At 42.9% G+C, this 17,282-nt stretch overlaps 1 protein-coding gene across 5 annotated transcripts in view; it reads right to left on the bottom strand.

Annotated features, from left to right (window-relative positions):
* col4a6 (collagen, type IV, alpha 6) overlaps window positions 1-17,282 on the bottom strand; it is a 421,315-nt gene that overhangs the window by 92,160 nt on the left and 311,873 nt on the right. For all 5 annotated transcript variants that reach the window (XM_043705028.1, XM_043705025.1, XM_043705027.1 and 2 more), the window contains exons 22-25: window positions 14,347-14,507; window positions 10,616-10,688; window positions 6,320-6,426; window positions 2,890-3,073 (exon numbers count right to left, since the gene is read on the bottom strand). In XM_043705028.1, the coding sequence (XP_043560963.1) occupies window positions 2,890-3,073; window positions 6,320-6,426; window positions 10,616-10,688; window positions 14,347-14,507 (525 nt within the window). The remainder of the gene's footprint in view (window positions 1-2,889; window positions 3,074-6,319; window positions 6,427-10,615; window positions 10,689-14,346; window positions 14,508-17,282) is intronic.

The raw sequence follows: 17,282 nt of genomic DNA, 5'->3' as shown, positions 1-17,282 counted from the left end.
TCTCTTCTGACAGGAATGAACAGGTAACTCGTTCACCTTAGTGGGTTTTTTTTTACCAATCCTTGTCACAATTCGCTTAATATTCTTCAAACCAAACTGAATCAGATTCATAGCAAACATGGAAATTGATGTGCGTTCCATTTAAATCTAATGCTGGTCAAAATGAATCACACCTGGAATTTAAATCAAGTCCACCCATCTCTGACTCACATAGTTCAGGGAAGATTCTGGCATGTCTGGTCTTCATTAGCTGATCAGAACCAGCGTTGCATTCAGGTGCTGAAACTGACAGTGAGCAATATCAGGCAGGATCACGTTTCTATTAACTCTTCAGTGCTCTCTTCTGGAAGGTGTGCATGCACAGTTGGATATTGGATGGGGACAGAAGTGGACTTCCTTTCCATGCTTTCAGAATTGAAAAGGCTTCCAAAGTCAAATGAACAACAAATGGGACATTCCAATTTCAGAAAAGAGGGAGATGCCTAACATCTGCTGTTGGGAAAATTCCACGAAGAAAAATAAATGTTTAGGGAAATAACAGCAAAGCCTTTAAAAAATCATAATACAATCAGGAAGCATCAAATGGAACACGTGAACGACAAATTGTGTTTGACAAGTTTATCAGAGTTCTTTGAGGCTGCAACAACAAGCAGGGTAGCTAAAATGGAACCAGTAGATATACCCATTTGGATTTGACAAAAAGTAATCATTAAGGTGACATACAAAGAAAACCAGATAGGATAATGTATTATGGCATGGAAGATATATTAGCGCAGACAGAGGATTGACAAACTAATGCAAAACTGAGAGAGAAAGGATAAGCAGTTCATTCTGAAGTGGCAAACTGGAACCAGTGGACTGCAAACTGGAATTAAGGAATCGGTGCCGGGGCCTCAGTTTTCCATTCTCCGTTAGTGATTAGGTGAATGCGCCAACTGTATTGCAGCCAAATTTGTGAATGGTACAAAGAAAGATTGAAAAAGAAGTTGTGAGAAGAATACATAAGAGTCTTCAAAAGGATATAGACAGGTTAGTTTACTTGGCAAAACTTTGTCAAATGGATTATTATCGAGGAAAACGTAAGGTTGTCCGCATTGGCAGGGAAAATAGGGAAGCAGAATATTATGTAAATTGAGACAGTCTGCAGAGTTACAGAGGTTAATGGATGCCTGGATCACACAAGCTTTTGCATGCAAGTATGACAAATAATTAAGGAGGCAAATGGAATGTGGCTCTTTATTGCAAGAGGGACAGAGTGTAAAAGAAGCAAGTCATTCTCTAACTATATATGGTATTGATGAGAGCACACCCGGTGTATAGGAAGACCCCTGAATCAGTTGGTCCAGTTACCACAGTTTCAGTTACGCACGGTTTACTGCGGGCTGACCATATTAAAGGGAACTTTCTAGAACCAGGGACCAGGAAGTTGCCATGATGGTAAAACTCCCGTTTAAATGAATAGGGTTCGCTCCTATCAATGGTTTCGGGTATCTGTGGTAGGTCATGGTACATGTGGGTACGACGGGGCTACTGTGATATGTACAATGTTGGTGTCTTTCTTTATGGAGAAACAGAAACAGTTCAGAGAAAACTCATTGGTTGATTAATGGAATGAATGAGTTGATTTATGTGAAAAGGTTGAGGAGGTCAGGCTTATACCCAGTGGAGCTTAGAAGTATGAGAGGTGATCCTATTGAAATATTTGGAAATGTACAAAGAAACTACATGAGAATGGTGCTAAAACTGTAAAGTTATATCCTACAAGAATGAGTGAGCAGATTGGGGCTCAAAAGACCGTACAGTGAGCTGATAGACATATTTATGTTATGAAAAGGTTAAATGGAGTAGTCATTAATAACATATTTCTACTTCTGGGTGAGACCAGACCAGAGGCAAGGTGCCACTCCTAAACTCATGAGGGAATTCAGGAGTAATCTTCTTATTCTAACAATGCTTGGAATGTAGAACACAGCAGTGCAAGGAATAACTGAAGTGAATGACATTGATGCTTTGAAGGAATAATGATTAAGCACAAAAAAAGAGGAAAAATAAATGAGAAGAAACATAGAGGTATTAGGTGAAGGAGAATATGAGATAGCTTGTGTGAAGCATAAACACAAGTATGGGCCAAATGAGCCGTTATTTGCTGGAAAGGCCATTTACTACCATATTAATCTATAGGAAAAAGTGCTGTGGACTCAAACTTCTTCAGGGTAGACTGTTAGGACTCCAGCTACACTTGTGGTAGGTGTCACTGGTAAACATTGGAAATGATAGGGACTCCATCTTTTTGAGTCCCTGCATTATTTCTGGGTTCTAAATGCCACTTGCCAGTCATGGGGCTGGTCTGAGGTGCAGATCTTGCCTCCACTCAAACATTTTATCCAAGCTTAAATAATGGCTGGCTACGCTCCCAGAAAAGCTGAAGTCTGACTGCGATTGCCACCTAAAGCCAAGACAGCTGAATTATGTTGGATTCCAGGTGGATTGCAAAAAATTTAAACTGGAATATACTCAATTTCCATTGTACTTCATGGACGTTGTACATTGTAATGAGAACAATAAGACTCATTAAACTGCTAAATTATAACTATTGCACAAGTACTACTTCACAGACCACAGATACAAATTATATTGATGCACACTCCAACACAGGTTAACATGACATTCACATATGTTGTTGTTAACCATGTAACTTATTACTTTATGGTTTAATATATGTTAATAACCACAGTGTTATCAAACAAATCACTGCAACATTTTAAAGCTGCTTGTCCATTTCATTGATGACAAGCCATAGTACATAAAGTTGCACATACCAACAACTGAATCAAACTTTCTCAGTCAGACTACAAACAAATGGATATCAGGTTATATTATGTTCTATACCTGGTACCCCTGGTAATCCTGGTGGTCCTGGTATACCATCAACTCCTGGATCACCTGGAGGACCCTGGAAACCCGGAGGGCCTGGGAATCCAACGCCTGGTGTACCCATCTCACCTGGGGGACCCTTTGGACCACGCCTACCTGGAAGACCTTTAGCACCATGAATGCCTGTTCCACTGTCACCCTGAGTAATGTGAACACAATCATTGAGTATAATAGAAAAATCATATCTGTCATTTAGAGTCAAACTCAGTATAGTTTATGTCATAACTCCTCAAAAGCTTTTTTAAGATTAATGGAATGATCACCCTCAAAAGGTTCACCATACAAATACTATTCAATGCATCTGTGGGCAGGAATTCTTGAAAAACAAGTGTTGCTTCCTATAGTCCAGTGGGGAGCTGGAGTATACAAACTAGGATGCTTTTAGGTTTGAACACAACACCGAGTTGAGCTAACTGGTCTCAGTTACAATAAAGACTGGAATAATATGACTGTCATCCCTCTGGAGTAGGGAAGAGAAGGACATGTTGAACTTGCATTTAAAAACCAGGTGCACAGAAATCAGGTTGGAAAAGATATAATTTAGTCTTCAATACAACCACAGGACAAAATAACTTTATACCTTATGTGTGAAAAACGGCTGCTTAAGAAAATGTCATTTTCTCTTTTATTAGCTTATGGGATGTCAGCATTGCTAGCCATGGCAGAATTGATTACACATTCCTCATTACCCTTGTGCATGCTGTGAGTTTTCTGTTTTCTTGAACTACTGCAGTCAATGTGTCACAGATAAGACCACATCCTGATAGGAAAGAGGTCCAGGATTTTCACCCAGCAGCAAATTCAGGAGTGGTGATACAGTTTCAAGTCAGGATGGAGAGTGACATGCAGTGGAACCAGAAGGTTCTTGGTTCTTGTTCTTCTTCAGCATCTACTGCCCTTGATTGTCCAGGTGGTAGAGGTTGCAGTTTGGAAAGTGCCATTGAAGGAGCATTGGTGAGTTACTGAAGCACATTATCTACATAGAACACTCTGCTGTCCTGAGAGCTGGTTGTAGAGGAAGTGAACATTTAAGATGGTGTATGGGATACCCATTAAAGCAGGTGACCTTGTCTTGGATGATGTTGAGCTTCCTGAGTGCTGAATATGGGACTCAGACTTAACCAGGCAAATGAAGAGCATTCCATCACACTCCTGACTTGAGACTTGTAGATGGTGGACAGACTTTGGAGAGTCAAGAGGGGAGTTACTCACTGCAGGGTTTGTAGCCTCCGACCTGCTCTTGTAACTGGTTGGTCCAATTCAATTTCTGGTCAGTGTTAACACCAAGGATGTTGATGAATAGAACTTAGTGATGGTAGTGCCATCAAATGTCAAGAGGTTAGTTTGAAACTCTAACTGCTTTTCTCTTGTTGAAGATAGTCATTGTTTGGCACTTGTGGGTCCTGAATGCAATTTATGACTTCATCCCAATACTAAATGATATCCAGCTCTTCCTGCATGTGAACATGGACTGTTTCAGAATCTGAGGATTCACTAATAATATTGAACATTGTACAATCATTAACAAATGTCCCTATTTCTTACATTGAAGGGAAGCTCATTGATGAATTAGCTGAAGATAGTTGAGCCCCTGACACTGCTCTCATTGGATCTGTATTATTGGAGGGCGGCACGGTGGCACAGTGGTTAGCACTGCTTCCTCACAGCACCAGAGACACGGGTTCACTTCCCGCCTCAGGCAACTGACTGTGTGGAGTTTGCACGTTCTCCCCATGTCTGCGTGGGTTTCCTCCGGGTGCTCCGGTTTCCTCCCAAAGATGTGCAGGTTAGGTGAATTGGCCATGCTAAATTGCCCGTAGTGTTAGGTGAAGGGGTAGATGTAGGAGAATGGGTCTGGGTGGGTTACGCTTCGGCGGGTCGGTGTGGACTTGTTGGGCTGAAGGGCCTGTTTCCACACTGTAAGTAATCTAATCTAATCTAATTGGAGTTGAGAAGAATGAGAACTGACTGTATTGAAACATAAGATTCTTAAGGGACTTGACAGAGTAGATACCATAAGGTTGTTTCCTACATTCCCTCTCAGTTGCATGGCTGCATGTCCTCTGAGGGCTCATGCATGGCCACTAATGTGGCCAATTCACAGCATTCACATCCGATTTGGGAAGTCGCAGGAAGGAATGAAGCTCGGAATTCCATGCGAAAGAGAAATAAATGAGCAGGAACGCTAGTTGGTTCCCCTTGTGGACAGTCCTTTATCAGAAGGGATAATCTCAGAGTAAGGAATCGCCCAATTATACCAGAGATGAGGAGCGTTTTTTTTGTCTCAGAGTAAATCTGTGGATTTTGTTACGAGAAAGGCATGCAGAGGTTGTTTTTCAGACAGAAGGATTTTTAATCAGGAGGGGAATCAAGGGTTATGGGGAAAAAGGCAGGGAAGTAGAGTTGAGAATTATCAGATCAGTCATGATTTCAGTGAATGACAGAACAGACTGGATGGGCTGAATGGTTTACTTCTGCTCCTAGTCTTATGGTGTATCAAATAATCCGTAGCAACTTGAACTTTTACATGCATGTTGTAGTCATTATAGCAATTGATAGCAATGTTAGAGGTGCTCACTTCCTGAGCACCATATGGAAGACCAGGAATCTCTCGTGCTCTTACTCCCTGCCATCGGTGTATGTTAAGAGGATTTACAGATTGACAATGAGGCTGTATGTGTGGCCTGGTTAGGAACACACTTTCTTTGGACAATCCAGAAATTCTGGCTCAGAGGCAGGTGCGCTACCCACTGTGCCAGCAGACCTCAATGGATCTGTGCAGTTGCATCATAATGTAAAAGAAATGGTTATTCGCTGGAGTTGCAAGGGTGGTTTCTCCCAATATTCCATTGTGTCTTAATGACATCAGCCTTCAACAAAGGCAGGTTGTGCCACAGTGTAGAAGGGAACATTGTAGCATACTGTATCAACAAAATATTTGGACTTTCACAAAACCAAACAAATCTCTTTGACAAGAGCAGTGTTCAGTGACTATCATGCATTCCCATTAATTTGTTGAGGATTTGTGAAACAATCCATCAATAACTTTGCTTCAATCTTTTGTATCAGAAAGCAGTGAAGAAGTGGCCTGACTGGAACAGAATTGTAAATATAACTGTTTTTCCAGAAAGATGTACATTAATAGGCATGGAGAAAGTGAGGACTGCAGATGCTGGAGATCACAGTTGAGAGTGTGGTGCTGGAGAAGCACAGCAGGTCAGGCAGCATCCGAGGAGCAGGAGAATCGACGTTTCGGGCATAAGCCCTTCATCAGGTATTAAAAGGTATGAATGGGTCAACAATTCTTAAGAATGTTCAAACAATTTCCATCATCAGCAATAAAACATTAGTGTGACAAACAACATCAAACTCTAATGATACTTACAGGTTCACCTGGAGGTCCTGGTAAACCTGGGAAGCCATCATTTCCTGGTTTCCCTGGAGTGCCTGAAGGTCCCCGTGGGCCTGGATTACCGGGATCTCCTTTTTGCCCTTCAAAACAGAATTATTTTTCTTTTAGTGTCCAATTAATTATGTTGCCATGTACAAATGTTTTAATATGTTTGTTTGAAATGTCCATGGTTCAACCCTCAGCAGAAGCATTCGCCTGTTCACATTAAATGAGGAAAAGCCTCTGATGGAATCATAATGTAAAGGATTTCACAGGAGCATGGCAACATTAGAAATCTGACATCCAATGAGAAAATAACTGAAATACTTAGCAAATCAAGCAGCATCCATATGTAAAGAAACAGGCTTTTGGGTAAATGAACTTTGTCTCAGAATTGGCTCTTTCTTTGTGGAATCTTTTATCTTCATCTCTCTCGTCATTTACTCACTCCTGCCCTATATCTACCCTTCCTTTGCCTCTTCACTCCATTTCAGAGAATTGGAGGTGCAGTGGACAGCGAAGAATGTTACCTCAGATTACAACTGGATCTTGGTAAGATGGGCCAGTGGGCTGAGGAGTGGCAGATGGAGTTTAATTTAGATAAGTGCGAGGTGCTGCATTTTGGGAAAGTGAATCTTAGCAGGACTTATGGTAAGGTCCTAGGGAGTGTTGCAGAACAAAGATACCTTGGAGTGCAGGTTCATAGCTCCTTGAAAGTGGAGTCGCAGGTAGATAGGATAGTGAAGAAGGTGTTTGGTATGCTTTCCTTTATTGGTCAGAGTATTGAGTACAGGAGTTGGGAGGTCATGTTGTGGCTGTACAGGCCACTTTTGGAATATTGCATGCAATTCTGGTCTCCTTCCTATTGGAAGGATGTCATGAAATTTGAAAGCTTTCAAAAAAGGTTTATAAGGATGTTGCCAGGGTTTGAGGATTTGAGCTATAGGGAGAGGTTGAATAGGCTGGGGCTATTTTCCCTGGAGCATCAGAGGCTGAGGGGTACCTTATGGAGGTTTATAAAATCACAAGGGGCATGGATAGGATAAAAAGACAAGGTATTTTCCCTGGGTGGGGGAGTCCAGAACTAGAGGGCACATGTTTAGGGTGAGAGGGGAAAGATATAAAAGGGACCTCAGGGGGAACTTTATCACTCAGAGGTTAGTACGTGTGTGGAATGAGCTGCCAGAGGAAGTGGTGGAGTCTGGTACAATTGCAACATCTAAAAGGTATCTGGATGAGTATATGAATAGGAAGGGTGTGGAGGGATGTGGGCCAGGTGCTGGCAGGTGGGACTACATTGGGGTGGGATATGTAGTCGGCATGGATGGGTTGGACCGAAGAGCCTGTTCCGTGCTGTACCTCTCTATGACTCTATTAATTGGCTAAAAATTTCCATTTCTCTGAAATTGTCTTATTCTTATGAACAGTCACTAGACTCTGTTTACCTCTGCCGTGAAGTACATGACCTGCTGAATATTTCTAGCACTTCCTTTTTTGGTTTGTGAATGCCAATTGCAGCAATGAGTGTGCATGTCCAGGAACACAGTGTTGCTATGTGACGTCTACTCAGCGACATGCTGCTGCTGCGTTTGAAGTTGTTCGTCAAGGATGAGGGTCTCATTTTTGCTCTAACCTGTGAGTATGTAATCCTCCCAGTAATGCAGTAGTACTCATGCTATTAGAGTATTTGGCTGATCCGAAATAATCAGGAGGATTCAATTATTTCCTGACTGAACTTTGGCTGTCTCTTGTAAAAAGTAATTACTATGAGATGAAGGTGGCGCAGTCTGTGCATGGTCTGGTGCTATATCATTGCACATGGAACATGGTGATATCAGCAATGCAGGCACAGGCTAACTCTGAAGCTTTGCATTACTACCTAACATTGTCGGTCCATCTGTACACATTCTGCTACTGTTCAGGCATTTGGAGTAACCGCTGCATTCCTGGTTTCACTTCAATGTTCTTAACCGACCATCCAGATTGTAACTTCTACATCAGTGATGAAGAACAGTCACATCACTCATGAAAAATTAACTCTATTTCTCTCTGCACAGATGCTGCCAGACTTACTGACCCCCCCCCGCCCCCCCAATTAAACAGCTATAAGAAGTATGTTTGAACTTCAATACTGAATTGATGAGTTCAATGTTCAGATATCTGAACAGTGAGACCCTGTGATAAATGGACTGGCTGGTGTGTGATACTAAGCTGAGTGACAAGGTACATCCCCACTTTATTTCCTGAATGATGCAAACTGAATAGATCTCAGAATCAAGCTCCAAAACTGCTCTAAAGCTACACAGAAAGATAAACAGGCTGCAAGTAGAAAAGATAATGTTAGGACTGATAGAATGAATATTTTTCTTCACACAAAAAGAAATGATTAACAGGCAGCATTGTGGTAACAAAAACTCTGAAGTAATTCAGAAGGTGCACTGACATTTCAGTGGAACAGATCTTAGATATATTTGGGACTTTAAGCTCAATTTAGGTCAAGTAGTCTTCTTAATTCATTGTGGTGCTGCGATTCCTGCTGGCCAATGCACGTGTTTGGGTTTACAAAAGCAGAGCAATTACTTCTCCCTGCTTTTCTGTGAAACTTCTGAATCCCCATAGTTGATCAGTCCACTGTCACTCAGGTGCTCAGGAATGAAGACTGGCCCCTTGGTTGAGATACCAGAGTGGTGCCTGTGCCTATGCAGTGATCTTTCAGAATGTGTCACAATCTCCAACAGAAGGGGAGGCACTGGAGACTGTTATTCATTCGAAGGATTACCCAATAGCTGAATTGAGAAAAGTGTGCTCTCCAGTGTTGGAAACAGCCGTTGCACACTTATTGAAGAATTGTTGCCTGATCAGATTGGAAGCATTTTGTATTCTCTTGAAGACAGTATTGGCACACGGAAGGAAAAATACCTTAAATTATGAGGTGCTTAATGCTGTCTCTGAGAAGCATCTCAAAATTCATCATATGCTGTGATAGACTTCGAAATTTGGTTGCCGCTACTGAAAGGCAAGTTACATCATCACGGTTCATATGATGGTGATTAATAGAAGACTGTTGGTAGGACACTGGAAGATCTCTCTATACTTCTTCAAATGGTGCTATATGCAAGAGAAAACTCTACTCTAGAGGGTGAGGTGCCATGACTGTAACTTTTCTGTCACTCTTTGCAGCACCTTCCTGTTTTTCTAAAGACACGGATAGCCATGCCCATTTTCTGTGGGGCATGATGTGGGGCAACCATGTGAGACAGCTTTTAAAAATTCAATTGTTGGAGAAGTCCTTTATATTTTGCCTAGTACTGTCCAATTCTGTGAAGTGACAGAGTTCCCTACTGGTTTAATGAGTAAAGACATTGCAAAATGAGGAGCATTGTATCCGTTGCTCCAGATGCGATCTCCTTTACATTGGGAAAACTGGACACCTTCTGGCAGAGCCTTTTAGGGAACATCCCCGGGACACCTGCACCAATCAACCCCACCACCCCGTGGCCGATCATTTCAACTCCACCTCCCACTCTGCCGAGGACAAGCAGGTCCTGGGCCTCCTCCACTGTCACTCCCTCACCACCCAAAACCTGGAGGAAGAACGCCTCATCTTCCACCTCGGAACACTTCAACCCCAGGGCATCAATCTGGACTTCACCAGTTTCCTCATTTCCCCTCCCCCCACCTTACCCTAGTTCCAACCTGCCAGCTCAGCACCATCCTCATGACCTGTCCTACTTGCCAATCTTCCTTCCCACCTATCCGTTCCACCCTCCTCTCTGAACTATCACCTTCATCCCCACCTCCATCCACCTATTACACTCTTAGCTACCTTCTCACCTGTCCCACTCCCCTCCCATTTATCTCTCCACCCCGGAGGCTCCCTGCCTCATTTCTGATGAAGGGTTTTTGCCCAAAACGTCGATCTTCCTGCTCCTCAGATGCTGCCTGACCTGCTGTACTTTTCCAGCACTACTCTAATCTTGACTCTGATCTCCAGCATCTGCAGTCCTCACTTTCACCTGACAGAGACAAACAGACTGCTGGTCTATATTGAGTAAGCTGGACTGGTGGGAGAAGCATTCAGGCCTGAAGGAGGCTGCTCTGACCTTCCACAGTGTATTATATCCCACACCATGTCTAAACACAAGAATGAAAAAACCTGCCACAGAAACTCTTTTCGCCATCATTTAGAAATAAACACCAAGTCAATATTGGTTATAATGGATATCTGAACCATCTGTGTCTCAGGTTCAAATGGGATTACGTGTAGCGATGGTCAAGTATAATTCATACCTTTTGCTGATATACCTGATGAGTCTCCCTTCTGTCCTTTTGGACCTAATCCTCCTGGCACACCTGGAACGCCCTGGAAGTTAAAAGGAAAGTCAGCATTCTCCATCTCCAGGCAGTCAATCTATAACACAACACCGTGTTTCAAGTGTCTGCATTTTGATCTCATCAAAGGAGACGCTTCTTTCGTAAATCACAATGCAATTTATAAGGATTGGGTTTACATATCTACACTTAACGCACAGTGAGAATCTAACTCTTGGTGTACTCTAATTGACTGGTGAGTTTCCACATGCTTATATAAAAATACTGTGCTTTACACTGATAACAGTCTAACTCAAAGAGAAGTAACAGCTTCCTTCCTCACTTCTGGCATTCTGTCTTCTTGCCTGTATTTATGGCTAGCATTTAATTTAAAGGGATACTTCAACTGACCTCCTATCAATCACCTGTTCTATTAACCATATGATATTGTTTCTCCCAATTCATAGAAACTGTTGAGAAGTGAAAATCTCATGATTTAATTTGACTTTGCAGTTTTATCAATCATAACACTAGAATCTTAAAGGCAAAGAAGAGAGTTTTATGCTCATTGATTGGTTGTGTTTGTTAATTTGTTTCTGAAGCAAACTGAGAACAGTGTTCAACACTGCTCAGTAGCAGCAGTGTATACCATCAACAAGGTACACTGCAGAAATTCACCAAAGATCCTGAGACAGCACCTTCTAAACCCACAATCACTTCCATCTAGAAGGACAAGAGCAGCAAACAGTTTCAAACACCAGCACCTGCAAATTCCGCTCCAAGCCACTCACCAACCTGATTTTGAAATGTTTCATTGTTCCTTCAGCATTGTTAAGTCAAAATCCTGGAATTTGCATTCTCATAGTATTGCGGTCTACCCAGAATGTAAGGACTGCAGCAGTTCAAGATGATAATTCATCAGCACTTTCTCAAGGACAACTAGGGATGGGCAATAAATGCTGGCCCAGCCAAAGATGCCCACATCCCATGAGTCAATACAAGAAAGTACAGTCAAAAACTCCACAAGTGCCTTCAAAACGAACTGCATTCCACCTCCTCAGATCGGCATTTACATTAGCTCTTTCTTTGTTGGAAGTATTGTGGAGGGGAAAACATAATATAGAAAGTGCATCAGTATTTCTGATTTTAAATGATTAGAGCTTATCAAATCATATGTAAGAAAGATAAAATGCTAGTCAATGTTGCACCACTGCTCAAGTTCCCTTCACTTATTATAGAATTCAAATTAATTGGAAGACTAGCCTCATAATCCTGAATATTCAGGGGAGGCGGTAGTTTAATGGTATTATTGCTAGACTTTAATCTAGAGACACCAGGTAATGTTCTGGGGACCTGAGTTCAAATCCCACCGCAGTAGATGGTGGAATTTGAATACAATAAAAATCTGGAATTAAGTGTCTAATGAAAACCATGAGTCCATTGTTCATTGTTAGGAAAACCTACCTAGTTCACTAATGTCCTTTAGGGAAGGAAACTGCCATACCCAGTCTGGTTTATATGTGAATCCAGACTCACAGCAATGTGGTTCACTCTTAACTGCTCTCTGGGCAAGAATGCTGGCCGAGATAGAGAAGCCCTCATTGTCATGAATGGAAGGAGTAACTGGAATGCAGAGTTCTGGGCTAATGATAAGATTCTTGGGAGTGTCGATGAGCAGAGAGATCTCAATACATACATCGTTGAAAGTTCCCACCCAGGTTGATAGGATTGTTAAGAAGGCATACAGTGTATTGGCTTTTATTGATAGAGGGATTGAGTTTTGGAACCATGCTGCACTTGTACAAAACTCTGGTGCAGCCACATTTGGAGTATTGCGTACAGTTCTGGTCACCGCATTATAGGAAGGATGTGGAAGCTTTGGAAAGGGTTCAGAGGACATTTACTAGGATGTTGCCTGGTATGGAGGGAAGGCTGAGGGACTTGAGGCTGTTTTCATTAGAGAGAAGAAGGTTGAGAGGTGACTTAATTGAGACATATAAGGTAATCTGAGGGTTAGATAGGTTGGACAGGGAGAGCCTTTTTCCTTGGATGGCGATGACGAGCACGAAGGGACATAGCTTTAAATTTGAGGGGTGATAGATATAGGACAGATATTAGTGATAGTTTCTTTACTCAGAGAATAGTAGGGGCATGGAACGCTCTGCCTGCAACAGTCGTAGACTCGCCAACTTTAAGGGCATTTAAATGGTCATATGGCCGAGAATGGAATAGTGTAAGTTAGATGGGCTTCAGATTGGTTTCGCAGGCTGGTGCAACATTGAGGGTCGAAGGGCCTGTACTGCGCTATAATGTTCTATTTTCTATGAATGAATTAAAAAATATTCCTATACACTTACTATGCTTCAAATGGTAACATAAACATTTCACTGGAGATACCACCTGTAATCTTTGATTTTTGCATCTTTCTGTCTTATTACCCACTTTCACAGTCAGCCAGCTCCAGTACCATAATTAGTTATCATGGTTTCTTTATTGGGGCAGAACCCAATTTAAATTCATAAGGTTCAGTCAAGGCTTGTTCATGTTCAATACTTTTATTTTAGGTAGTGTTGCTGACACTGAGACTGCTGTGTAACTGTGTTTGTGTGCTCACTTGGAAATGTGCATGTGCACTATTCCAGACCCTCAATGTTCCTGACCATGCACAAAGTGTGCTCTGTGTATGTGCAGAACATTGAAATGGGGTCAGTGGCAGAGAGGACCTCCTCCGGGTAAATCAGACTCAACATTGGAATGAGGGGACAGGGAGTGGGAGAAGACAGGACTGGGATCAGGGAGTGGAATCAGGCTGGTAGTTGGGGGTGATATCACACTGGTCTGGATGGGGCAGAGACATTAAAGGTGCTTTTACATCCACCCCAGCCCTCAAACACATTCACCCCTCCGACATTACCTCACTCCTCCGGTTCTCCCCAGGGTCCCAATCGCTTTTCCCTCCACCTAGCTCCCCCCACCACTCCAATCACTCCTCCTCCTCCCTCAAGATCCCAATCTTCTCCCATTCCCACACCATTCCAGTTGCTGATATCCGTCCCACCCCCTCCCACGTTCTCCCGGTATCTGCCCAGGTTCTGAGCCAAACCCCAACCCCACATCCCCAATTCCTGTACCTGACTTCAGTAAAGTCACATATGTTGGAAAATCAGCACAATACTGAAATACTTCAACAAAATACACTCACCGGTGTATCTGCTACTGTCTCCCTACAGCATACTGCACATGCTCCTCAATGTCAGCAAGCACAACCTTTGGTTTTGTTCACTCGTAGTATGACTGACTGAGACAACGTTTACTTCCTTGAGAAATGGCACCTTGAACTGCTGCTGTCGCTGTGCTGTATGTAGACCCATCCTGAGGGAGGGAATTCCAGAATTTTGACCCAGCAACAGTGAAGGAATGGCGATTTATTTCCAAGTTAGGATGCTGAGTGGCTTGGAGGGGAACTTGCAGGTGGTGGTGTTCCCATGTATTTGCTGCCCTTGTCCTTCTAGATGGAAGTGCACGTGAGTTTTGTGAATTTCTGCATCTTGTAAATAGTACACACTGCTGCTTCTGCATGTTGGTGGTGGAGGGAGTGGATCTTGTGGATGTGATGCCAATCAAGCGGGTGACTTTGTCCTGGATAGTGTCAAGCATCTTGAGTGTTGTTGGAGCAATCCTGACGGCTGTGAAAGGATAGTGCTACTTACTGGAGGGCCTGTTTGCCCCGGAGGTCCTGGGGGTCCTGGGTCTCCACACTGGCCTTTGCCACTATTGAAACCAGGCTTTCCTGGTTCACCAGGTGGGCCGGGGGGTCCTTGAATTCCATTCCCAGTTATCACTCCATCGCATGCACAAGCACCTGGCTCACCTGATAAAAGGAAGCACAAATATCCATGCTAGGACCATGTTCATTATTAAAATTACAGGAGAAGAGAGATCTTTGGCCTCATTCCAGATGTTAGACAGTGAATAGAAGAAAGATCTTACCTATGATCGGGGCTCTGTCAATAGAATTTCACATGAAGATGTAAAAGATATAATGAAGATGCAAAGATAGGCGGATTGGCCCTGGGAAATGTGAGGTTATAGGAATAGGGTACCGGGTCTGGGTAGAATGGTCTTCGGGGGGGGGGGGGGAAATCCAAGATGGCAGCGACCCAGCAAGTCTGAGTCTACAGTGCTCCTCCCAAGACTTGGGCAAAGTGGGTCACCCACCCCTACCACTCTCACCAAATCATTTAAAATAGCTGTTTAATTTAATTAGTTGTTTAGTATTGAATTTAAACAATTTAGTCTTCAGTAAAAATGACTAAAGGGGAGGGAGCCCGCAGCTCTCAGCAAGCAGGAACCCCTCCCCCACCCTCTCCAGCTGGAGCAGAGGCGTCTGCAGCTGCCCCAGGGGACTTAACTACGGTGGCAAGCCTTGTGGAAATCAGCTCCAAACTGGATGCGAAGATCGATGCTTTTATTGAAGAATCCCGAAGTCGATGAGACTCACTCTCGGCCGCGCTGCAAAAGCACGACCGAGACATTAAGGAAATCGAGCACCGAGTCGGAGGGGCGGAGCTAAAGGCCGCAACCTCCGAAACTACAGCGCAATCAGCCGTGGATCGGGTCCGGACTCTCGAACAGCAAGTCCGGACCTTAGAGAACCACATTGACGACCTCGAGAATCGAGGTCGTCGAAAAATATTCGTTTGCTGGGCCTTCCTGACCAGGAAGAGGAAGGCCAGCTTACAGCGTTTCTCGAGCAGTGGCTGCCACAGCTTTTAAATCTGGAGGCTGGATCAGGCCAGGTAAGGGTGGAATGGGCCTACCGGGTTGCAATACGCAGGCCTGGCTCGAATTAGCATCCCTGCCCGGTCCTGTTCTGGCTGCAGAGCTATAGGGAGAGGCAGATACTCCTAGAAGCCTCTAGAAATCTTGGAAAAGATTCCCAAGCCATGATCTATAAAGGATCCAAGATCGTGTTATTCCAGGACTTTTCCCCAGCTCTGGTCCGAAAGAGGAAGGCATTCGATGAGGCGAAGAAGTGTTTAAGGGACTTAAATATTCAGTGTTCCTTACGCTACCCAGCGATGCTACGCTTTAACCATGAAGGATCCGTGTACAACTTCGGATCGCTGGAAAAGGCCAAGGAATTTTTGGACTCTCTTAGATAAATTGTAAGAGATAATTGATGTTGGTTTGCCTTCCCCCCCACTCCAGTTTATATCCCTCCTTTTTTTTTACCTTACTGTTTAATATTATTTTGGGGGGTGGGGAGAGGGTTTTATTTATTTGTTCTCTACTTAACGATTTTCTCCCCCCCTTGTTTTTGTTTATTATTCTATATATAAGGCCGGGGGGTCTAGTTAATGTTGGTGGAGGGAGGTGGTTACCTTATTCTATTTTACCTCTGTCTCTAGGAGCGGGGTTGTTTTCCCTTGTTATTTTGTATTATTATATTTAATTATTACTTGCTGAGGTTGCAATTTTATAGTTATATATATTTATACATGGTATTAACATTACCAAATATATCCAGGTGTTGGTGTGGGTGGGGGTGGTGGGGGTAGGGTGCTCACTGTTAACTCTAGCTCGGTAGTATATTTGAATTTTCCTCATCCTATTGAGGAGCGCCTGGGTCAAGGGTGGGGCACTGGTTGGGAGAGGATATGATGGACCTTTGGGAAGGAAGTGATACCCCCTGGGAACAAGGGGGAAAATCTCCATTTAAATACGTGTTATTTTTTTAAATTTAGAAATAGTTTTTTATTATACTATTGTGAGTGTATTAGAGAGCCTTTATATTTGTGAATTTTATATGCTCTATGCTGGGGATGTTCTGGATAGGGTTTCCCCTCCCGAGGGGTTTCGGATTTTCCCGGACGATTATGGTTGATCAGTCGGTTAAGTGGTGCACCTGGAATGTCAAGGGGAGTAATTCACCAGTCAAAAGGAAGAAAATATTATCAAATCTCAAGAAAGAAAGGGTTGATATAGCTCTCCTACAGGAGACACACTTGTTGGATAAAGAACTCTTGAAATTATGACAGGGTGGATTTGATCAGGCCTTTTTTTCTTCTTTTAGCTCAAAAAGTAGGGGAGTTGTTATTCTTATTCGTAAGAATTTCCCTTTCAAAATCCTAAATCAGATAAAAGACGAATCTGGACGATATATTCTGATTAAAGCCCTTATAAATGGAGAGGAATATGGGATTTTAAATTTGTATTGCCCCCCGGCATATCCTTTTAAACTTATAACAGAAGCCTTCTCAAAATTGATGGCTCTCGGTGCCCATCATACAATTATAGGGGGAGACTTTAATTGTATTATGGATCCGGAAATAGATAGGATTCCCAAGAGTACTGCAGGAGTATCTCCCAGATCTCGACAATTGGTGGATCTGAACAAAGAATTAGGATTAGTAGATGTATGGAGATGTCTTCATCCACAGGGCAGAGATTTTTCTTTTTACTCTAATCCACATAAATGTTATACCAGAATTGATATGTTTTTTGCCCCCTTGATTTTTTAAAATTCCATATAATCCTGTAAAATAGGTAGTATAGCAATTTCCGACCACGCTGCTGTATATATGGAAACTAAGGCGAGGAACAATGGGACATCCCCTCAGCATTGGCGTATGGACCCCTTCCT

Source organism: Chiloscyllium plagiosum, chromosome 15, assembly GCF_004010195.1.
Source record: "Chiloscyllium plagiosum isolate BGI_BamShark_2017 chromosome 15, ASM401019v2, whole genome shotgun sequence".
NCBI classification, from domain to species: domain Eukaryota; kingdom Metazoa; phylum Chordata; class Chondrichthyes; order Orectolobiformes; family Hemiscylliidae; genus Chiloscyllium; species Chiloscyllium plagiosum.
This window is presented reverse-complemented; position numbering and strand designations above follow the sequence as displayed.